Raw genomic sequence first — 9,779 nt, 5'->3', positions numbered from 1 at the left:
CAAAACACATTCATATTGTGTGTACTGCCTGACATCTCAGTCATGCTCCATACATTGACATTCATCATGTCCTATATTGTCAAAACTTTATTCAAATAGTTTTTTGTGTAGTCTTTGATCAAATAACTTGACGTGTGTGCTCGCTCAATCAATGAAAACCATCCTAGGTCAAGAGTTCATCAACCAAGAACTCAGGTGATGGATGACACTCTTGTGCGAATCCGACATGCATGGCATCTACCGATGCGCCATCTTAGGCTACCAGGATACGTTGTACGCCTAACGTCGCATGCAGCTCTACCATGAGCGTCGGATCGAAAGCACGATGGATTTCATCTTTGGCGATGCAAAGTGTTCCATAAGTGCATCATCCTAGCACGCCCGCCACTCAAAAGACAACAACACCATCACAACTCAGATGCGGCTAACGACCGACAGTGCTGGTGGCTTTTCATTCCAGTTCTGTGAGGTACCCACTGCTGACTAGCTCCATAAGCTCATTGCATGTTTATATACAAATATGTTCATTGTAAATTTAAGAAAATGTTCACCATGTTTAAAAAAACTATTTCATATTTTTAAACTGTTCAGGTATATCACAAAAATGTTCAATGTGTATTTAAATATATTTCACCGTACATCACAAAAATGTTAAATGTGTATTTAAATATTGTTCAGCGTATATCACAAAAATGTTCAATGTGTATTTAAATATTGTTCAGCGTATATCACAAAATTGTTCATTTGTATATAAAAAAATTCACCATATATTCGGAAATTGAACAGTTTGTTCATGTTTTTCAAAAAAATATTCACATTTAAAAAGTTTGTTTGAATTCAAATTTTTCACAATTTTGAATCATTATTCACTTTTTTCAGAAAAGTTGTTCACGAAGAGAAGGTCGTGCCCAAGCTGTCAAGTTTAGCAAACAAGTCTTGGTACTTGGACAGAGCTGTGAGCAACCATATGACCAGGGATGTTGAGAAGTTTGTCGAGTTGGACTGAAGAATCACTGGTTCAGCTCCCTCTGGTGATGGTTCAGTGGTGGGCATTGAGGGGCGTGGCTCAGTACTCTTTGTCGCGCACAATGGAGACCACCGGCTTCCGACAGATGTTTACTTCATTCCGAAGTTGAGTAGCAATATCATCAGTTTGGGGCAACTAGATGAATTTATCTGCAAGTACTCAGTGGACGAAGGGCTGATAACGATATTGGACAAAGAGTAAAAGAGCACAAGGTGGTGGCGAAAGTAAGAAGGGCATCGAACACACTGTACATACTGAACATTGAACAGTCTGAACCAGTGTGGTTATGGCATGCTCGTTTGGACACATAACCTTTCATGCTCTACTTAAATCAGACTGTGGTTGGCATGGCAGGTGGTCTAGTGAAGAGCAAGGGGCTGCCTCGACTGTTTTGGGTGAAGCAGTGTTCACTGCAGTTTACCTCCTGAATCGTGCACCGACGAATTAAGGGTGTTCGTGGTATCGCACCCTATGAGGCGATGTACAAGGTGAAACCAAGTGTTGAGCACTTGCACACATTTGGTTGCGTCGGACAAGTGAAGAAAGTTGGTGGTCACCTCACAAAACTAGCCGATTGAAATTCAGAGATGGCCCTGCTCGGGTTTGAGCCAAACAGTATGGCCTATGTATAGGATGTTCGATCCTTGTGCAAGGAAATTGTGTACTCGGATCACTCACGCCGAGTTCTACTTTCCATTTACAACTCTCGAGTCAGCTAATTAAAACTTCTCAGACAGCACCGTCGAACAAGTCAAAATTGCTACACTCAGTGGGAGGTATCTGAACATTTCTCTACTACAGTCCAGCCTAGGTAGCTACAATGGGACCAAACAGTGAAGAAACTGATCTGAACAGAGAGACGAAACGAATCAAGAATTTTTGGACGTAAGGATGAGTACCATCCCAGCTGACAAAACTGCCGATCTTCCTACTCCACCGGCGACCGGCCTCCGCGGCGTCCTGCTTGCTGAGCTCGGCCATCTTCTCGGAGTGATCGCTGATGATGCTGGCGGCGCGGGCGTCCTCGGGGAGCACAATCTGGTACCCGTCCTTGAGCGCGTCCATGCCGTCGCCGTCGAGTAGCAGCTGCCAGAAGGCGCCGCCGACGAGCGGCCCGCCCCGCGACGCCGACTCGTAGATGGCGTCGAGCACCATGCCGAGAAACCCATCCCTCCTCTGCGTGGCGGACGTGGCGTTCTCGCCGCCCTCCTCCCAGAGGAACTTACCGTACTCGGTGACGAGGAGCGGCTTGCGGAGGTGGCGCTCGGTGTCGCGGACGTGGGACGCCGTCCAGTTGCGGAAGAAGCGCGCCTGCTGGTCGGCGGTGGAGCCCCAGAGCCAGACGTCCGGGTAGAGGTGGATGGTGGCGAAGTCGATCCCGGCGGCCTGGTGCGTGGCCACGAAGTTGGTGCCGTAGTAGATGCCCCACGGGTTGAGGTCCTTGCTCTCGTGCGCGCCGTCGCCGTAGAAGCCCTCCAGCCCCGCCGTGACCAGGTGGGCTGCGTCGATGGTCTTCAGGTACGGCGCCATCTCCTCCACCCACGCCTGCACCAGGGCGCCCGTGGGCTCGGCGCCGCACCGGGGCTCGTTCATCAGCTCCCACCCGAAGATGGCCGGGTCGTCCCTGTACGCCACGCCGGTCACCGTGTTCACCCTCGTCAGCACCGTCTGCATCACACGTAGAGGAAGAGAGACATCATATCATTTGGGTTTAGATCATGAACGTGACAACGTAGTCATTGACACGTATGTATATGGCACGTGTGGCGATGAATGAATTGATGATTACCTTGACGTGGTTCTTGTAGTAGGACTTGATGAGGGTGTTGTTGAAGAAGTCGTCGGCGGAGGTGAGGTTGTGGGCGGCGGCGCCGGCGGCGACGTCCTCCCTCGCCCACTGTACGTACTGCCGCTTGCCGCCGAAGTCGTCGAAGTTGTTGGTGAGGCAGAGGAGGAGGTATATCCCGTGCCGCCTCGCCTCGGCGATGACGAAGTCCAGACCCTGCATGCCAAAACCAAACCACACAAGCTGTCATTCTGCACTGAGCAAGCTAAGCTAGCTTTCTTTGTCGGCACGTAACGTCGGCATCGAGCAAGGCTGGTCGACGGAGGTCACCGGCCTTACCTGGAACATGTCCTCGTGGTAGACGCCCGGCGAGGACTGCAGCGGGGACCGCCCGCCGTCGCTGAAGGCCCAGGTGCGCGCGAGGTTGAGGCCGTGCGCCGCCGCCTGCCGGAACGCCGACACCACCCCGCCCCTCCGCGACGGGTCGGACGCCATCTCCATGAGCCAGTACGCGTTGAACCCGCTGAGGTAGACCGTCCGGTCGCCGTCCCCCGCCACGAAGCGCGTGCCGTCCGTCCGCACCATGCCGCCGTCGCCCCATCCGGCCGCGGCGCCATGCCTCGGCACCGCGAGTAGTAGGAGGAGGAGGAGGCTGATCACGATAGCCGGCGGCCGTGGCCTCATCGCCGGCCTCCGCGCGCTACTAATCAAGCTTTGGTTTGCACGCCTTTTGGCAGCAGACAGAGCGCGCCCACGCGTACGTGCAGTGCTCGCTAGCTTGCCTAATTTGGCGCGAACTTAATTGGTGCTGCCGCTGCTCGGCCGGCGCGCGCGCGCGTAGTAATATACGGCAGAGCTAGCAGAGCTCACGCCTGGAACACGCCGATCGGCACCTCATCACTCTCTACGTACGTGGACAAACACGTCGATCGATCCACGAGAGCGACTGCTGTGTTTGAATAGCTTTGTGTTGAGTGTAATCAGGCCATTGTTGTCTTCGAATCGAGCTTCGTGTTAGAGACACGCTGACGCCGGCGGCCGAGCTGGAGCGTCTGCCATTTGACGTGTAGGCGGTAGGCGTAGCGGCCGTGGGCCCCACCTCCCAGAGAAGGGGAAGTTGGATTTCCAAACGCTGCGCTCCACCGCAACGAGCCGGCGGCTCTCTTGGTGGCTAGCTTAGCTAGGGAGTCCCGTCACGTTATAAAATCGGCACCTGGTCCGTGGTCGGCCGGCCGGCCTGGATCAACGGTCAAGATTCCGTGCCGAACGAACAGGGTAGCTACTACCGTCACGTAACTGTAAAAATTGTCGACGTAAAGCGAGCAGAAGAGCAGAGACGTACGTACGTATACCGCGCGTATGCGTTTACGTCGGCAACGATCTAGGCGGCGCGTGGGAGATGAGCCACGACGGCAGAGGCCGGCGGCGCGCGGCGGTGTCGGCTGTCGACTCGACGTCAACAACGTACGGGCGTCGGCGCGTGGCCTGCGCATTAGAGCTACGCTACAGAGTACAGCGAGTGACCAGGAGTCCAGGAGTCTCAAGCATTCGACGACATACAGGTTTAATTATCTGATGTTTTGCATGCTGGTGTTAGGGGCTTTCCTTCTCGAGAAGGATAGCTACCTTAGAGCATCTTCAACAGGCGCTTAAAAAGAGCTTCGCATGCTAAAAGTTTGTTTTTTGGCGCCGGACAGCTCCAGCAGAAGCTGTAGCGCTAAATGTTTTTGCGCGCGCGCTGAAAAACGCTATCGCGCGCAGCATATTTGGGGCGCCGGATTACGCGCGCTTCACAATTTGCACTGTCTACTTTTTGGGCGCGCGTTTTTAGGCACCTGCTAAAGCAAAGTTGGTCCCGACGCTTTAAAAGTGCTACAGTGACGCGCTATACTATTTATTGGGCGCGAAATTTTTGTGCGGCCGTTGGAGATGCTCTTAAGCTAGGGATCCCGTAGGAAGGCCCAAGAGGTGCCTACAATGTGCAGTGCAGTGCACCTCAGATCGTACGTGCACATCCGCAACGGCAAGTTACGGAGAAAAGTCCATATTTCAACCCTCAACTAACCACGGCGTTTGTTGTCAACCCTCAACTCTAAAATCGGTCGGATTTCAACCCTGAACTTGTCACACTGTCCACTTTACCCCCCTTGACTCGGTTTGAGGCTAGTGAAGTGGTTTTGACCCGGTCAAAGCTTACTGGGCAGCCCAGTCAGCATGCCACGCACACAGGTCCAACCTTATCCCCATCTCTCTCTCGTTTGTTCAGTCTCACCCCGATCCAAATCGACATGCCGCCGCGTTGGTCGCCGCCGCCCGCAGTCATGACCTCCTCGCCGGCGACCGGTAACCGGGCACGCCGCCACCGCCGCCTAGGACGCCGCCGCCCGGGGCCAGCACCTCCACCGCTGCCTGGGATGTCGCCGCCCGCGGCCACCACCTCCACCGCGGCCTGGGACGCCGCCGCCCGCGGCCACCACCTCCACCGCGGCCTGGAACGCTGCCGGCCGCGGCCACCACCTCCACCGCGGCCTGGAACGCCGCCGGCCGTGGCCACCACCCCCACCTCCACCGCAGGTTTGCCCTCTCTTCCCTCCCTTCCTCCCTCTGTTTCCCTTAGATTTTAGTTGCTGCTGCTAACCCTAGCCGCCGGCGAGCTGCTGCTGCTAGCTTGGGCGAGTTGTTGGTGCTGCCACCGCCGGCAAGCTGCTAGCTTGGGCTAGCTGCTGCTGCTGGTCCTGCCCTTGCACCCCTTGTTAATAGTGATTTTCCCCCTTTCTCTGTTGCTGAAACCGTAGTAATGATTTCTTATTCTGTTTTCTCATCTCTTGTAGATTGAATGGATCCTCTGGATTTCTCATCTCCATGCCCTCATGCTATATCATGCATTTTTTTCAAAACCAACAACATAGATGATTACATTGACAAGTGCTATAGCATAGAAGCATTCAAGAAAACTTATGCTTTTTGCCTTCAACCTGTGGAAGGCAGACCTGCATGGCCTGTGTCTGAGAGGCCAAGACCTAATCCACCAGGGGAGATTATGATGCCCGGTAGGAAGAAAAAGCAAAGGACCAGAGAGCAACAAGAGAAGCCAAGGTGTGCCACTAGGGTTTCTAAGAGAGGTACAAAGATAAGATGCAGCATGTGCAAGCTACATGGGCACAACAGGACATCATGCAAAGCAAGAAATGGCACAGGGAGTTCAAATACACCAACTCCTGAGCAAGGCCAAGGTCCTGCTAGAAGTAAAGCACCATCAGCTGCTTCCAAACAGTCTGCTGCAAGCCAAACTGCAACAAGTAGTGAAGCACCATGTGCTAGTCAAGGGCCAGATATGGTACACTATCCAGGAAATATGCATGAGCAAACCTGATTACACTATCATGTATATATAACTAACATTTGCCATGTTTCTTGTAGCCTTCACGCCAGAGCAGCACTAGGCAGAGCAAAAGGAAGGCCACTGAGGAAGTGGCTGCACCTAACCCAAAGAGAAGGGCGCCAACTGGAAGCAGCAGCAGGTCCAACAATTTCTCCGGAAATACAATTAATGTGCAAAGAAGCTCCAATGTCAATGTTAATGTATCTACCGGCAATTCTAGCGCTAGAGCTAGCAGCAGAGTTGTCAAGCACACAAACAAGTATACGGGGTTTCGAAGGCTGCTTGGATTTCAATCATGAATCAGCTAGCAACATCGCTGCTTGCCAGAAATGCATTATGTATTGTGTGAGACATCTATGTGTTGTGTGTGAGACCTCATCTATGTATTGTGTGTGAGACATCTATGTTTTCTATTTGAGACATCTATGTGTGTTTGCAATCATCTTTTCCGTATGATGACCAAATGCTACCAAATGGTACCAAAATGCTGCCCAAATGCTGCCCAAATTTTGAACCGAAAAAAAAGTGCCCAGAAAATTCTGAAAGTTTTACACAACACCACTCATATAATGTTCAGATAGCTGGGAAATTTTCAACTTAAATGGATTTATAGATTGAGAGAACCATCAAATTTTCAAATTCAGCCACTATTCAGTCAAAATTTTGAACCGAAAAAAAGTGCCCAGAAAATTCTGAAATTTTTACACAACAACACTCATATGATGTTTAGATAGCTGGGAAATTTTCAACTTAAATGGATTTATAGATTGAGAGAACCATCAATTTTTCAAATTCAGCCACTATTCGGTCAAAATTTTGAACCGAAAAAAAAGTGCCCAGAAAATTCTGAAATTTTTACACAACAACACTCATATGATGTTTAGATACCTGGGAAATTTTCAACTTTAATGGATTTATAGATTGAGAAAATCATCCATTTTTTAGATTTACACATGGCATGCTGATTGGGCTGCCCAGTCAGCTTTGACCGGGTCAAAACCACTTGACTAGCCTCAAACCGAGTCAAGGGGGGTAAAATGGACAGTGTGACAAGTTCAGGGTTGAAATCCGACCGGTTTTAGAGTTGAGGGTTGACAATCAAACGTCGTGGTTAGTTGAGGGTTGAAATGTGGACTTTTCTCCAAGTTACGTGGCCATTGTCGCTCGCTCTCCATGTGTCCATGACCATGACGTGACTGGTGTGTTGCATTATAGGATGTGATACATATATAGTAATCAGTAATGTGGCTCGAGGTTCCGTTGGTCTCATCGAAGGCCTCGTCGCGTCTCCCGTTTGACGCGTAGCTGCACATAGAAGTTTCACGGGGCCCACATATGGGAAGGGAAGAAAGAAGCAATTGTTCTACTCCACATTTTCGCCCCGGGACCATGCCAAAAAAAAAAAGATTTTCGCCTTGGGGTAGATCCATCCCATGCACCAGACATATCTGGGCAGCACCGTCGCATGACCGTAAAAACTGTCGACGGAGAGGGAGAGATCAGTTGTGCACCACCATTTCCATTTGTGGTGGCCCGTCGCCACATGGCGGTATAGGAAGAGCGCTACATATGCCGCAGTGGCTCGTCCGTCGGCCGACCAGAGACAGCGCCGATCGACCTTGACGTAAATACACGCGCGCGTGGCCGACTTATAAAGTGCACTGACATGCTGTTGGTCAATTGCCGGAGAGGGGGAAGAGATGATTTTAAGCGAAGCAGACCAGCTCCAATAGCTTTTCCAAAGACCTTCCCTAAAGGTCATTTATGGGATGATCATATAATTTATGACAAGTTGTCTAGTACTCCCTCCGTTTCTTAATGTAAGTTTCTTACAGATTCTAATGTGGATTAGATACGGAGCAAAATAAATGAATCTACATTCTAAAACACGTCTATATGAATGGCACGTTGCCGGAACTCGCCAAAGCGGCTGTGGTTGGCGGTGCTAGTGATGGCATGGCGGTGGCCGAAGGAGGAAGAGGAAGCGCAACGGTGGGGAGGCTCGCCGATGGGCGGCGAGCGGTGTGGCCGGGGCGGGGCACATGAGGGAGCTCCTTTCCTGGCGTCGCGGTGTGAAACTTCATGCGGTGCTGGTGGTGACGCGGCGGCGGTGGTCGGCGGTACTGGTGGTGACGTGACTCGGCGACAACGGCGTGAGGGTGGGGAGTTGGGGGCAATTATATGAGATCCCATAAAAAAATCTGGGTTTACGGGGCTTTTGGAGGGCTATTTTCACCCGAACTTCCTGTAAACAATAGTTTTCTTATGGATATGGGAGCTATTGGAGTTACTCTAAGGCGGAGACAGGACGACATGTCGAGTGGCAGCGAAGATTGGGGACGTCTAACAAGGCCAAGCTAGGAGTGACGCGGAGGCAAGGACGGTATGAGAACTCCGTCTTAATGATGAAGTGCCACCATCGCCGAGCACCGCATCCTCCACGGGCCTCGTGTCTGTATACACCCACACCACCAAAACGAGAACAAGACGGGAAGACCTTATTTCATACTGACGACACCGCCATCATCTCGCCATCGTCGATCGAAGAAAATCTAACTTTATTCGACTGTACCTCTATCGGAGCGGAGACCAAGGGTACCCGCCAATTCCGGTCATCAGAGCGATAGACAAAGGCAAAGGAGGCCTGCAACCCAACAACCCAACATCAGAGAGGAGGCAAGATTGGTCGCCACTTAGGTCGTGGGAGTAGGTGGGTCCCCCTAATTCAACAGTTGTGCTACAAAACTGAGCAAATTAAAACATGGTCAACATCAGATCGGTGAAACCGAATAGCATTTTGTAAAATCATTCATGGTTCATAACCAGACAACATATATCCCATCAAAAAATGCCAAAGGTGAAAAACAAAATGGCTACGTTGTTGAGAGATAGAGAACATGAAGGCTTGAAGACAACACCTAGTCACGCCCTAGAACACCTAAGCTCCCCAATAAATCCCTCAGGAAGGGGAAACGACCCTAAGTGTCGCTGCTGCTGAGTCCGAAACAGACATGAGTTTTCACCCGAAACCCTGGCTCGGAGAGGAGAACCACAACGACATCCTCAAGAGGATAGAGGTACCCACGGGCACCCGTCGCGCCCAAAGCGTGAAGCTTTCGCTCGGTAGCTCGCATGTTCCATCACGAGGCACTCAGTACGACCGCGATGAGTACAATCCTCTAGATCTAGATCTCGATATCGTCGTGTCAACGGAAGAGAACGAGCCCGACCACCCTCCGCTACACACCTTGCCGCCCACATAAATAATGGACATAGAGACCACTGCAGTTATGATGTTCGCCCTCAGAGCCAACCATAGGCACTATCACCCGGTCCGTCGCCCCAGCATCCATGTCTCGAAGACACCGGCAACCGTCTACATCACATCATGCTAAACAAGCAGGGGGGGGGGGGTAGCGGAGGGCGCCTCCTTCCACTCCTAGCCTGACATCAGCCACCAAGTCACGACGGTCTAGCGATGAAGCGTCCACGCCTGCGTCCCCATCGAGTCCCGGTGGACTAGGGAGACAACTTAGTGACTGCAGACAGCTGCTGACAAGCAAGCCCCAGGCATATCCCTCTTG

General features: G+C 51.6%; 1 protein-coding gene across 1 annotated transcript; it reads right to left on the bottom strand.

Moving 5' to 3' along the window:
- Positions 1–1,804: 1,804 nt before the first annotated feature.
- Positions 1,805–3,612, bottom strand: LOC123117551 (mannan endo-1,4-beta-mannosidase 3). Its single transcript, XM_044538283.1, has 3 exons — positions 3,153–3,612; positions 2,817–3,029; positions 1,805–2,695 (listed from the first exon to the last, which is right to left on the bottom strand). The coding sequence occupies exons 1-3, from the start codon at positions 3,495–3,497 to the stop codon at positions 1,835–1,837; spliced, it is 1,419 nt and encodes a 472-aa protein (XP_044394218.1). The 5' UTR covers positions 3,498–3,612; the 3' UTR covers positions 1,805–1,834.
- Positions 3,613–9,779: the final 6,167 nt, after the last annotated feature.

This window comes from Triticum aestivum, chromosome 5B (genome assembly GCF_018294505.1).
Source record: "Triticum aestivum cultivar Chinese Spring chromosome 5B, IWGSC CS RefSeq v2.1, whole genome shotgun sequence".
Taxonomy (NCBI): domain Eukaryota; kingdom Viridiplantae; phylum Streptophyta; class Magnoliopsida; order Poales; family Poaceae; genus Triticum; species Triticum aestivum.
This window is presented reverse-complemented; position numbering and strand designations above follow the sequence as displayed.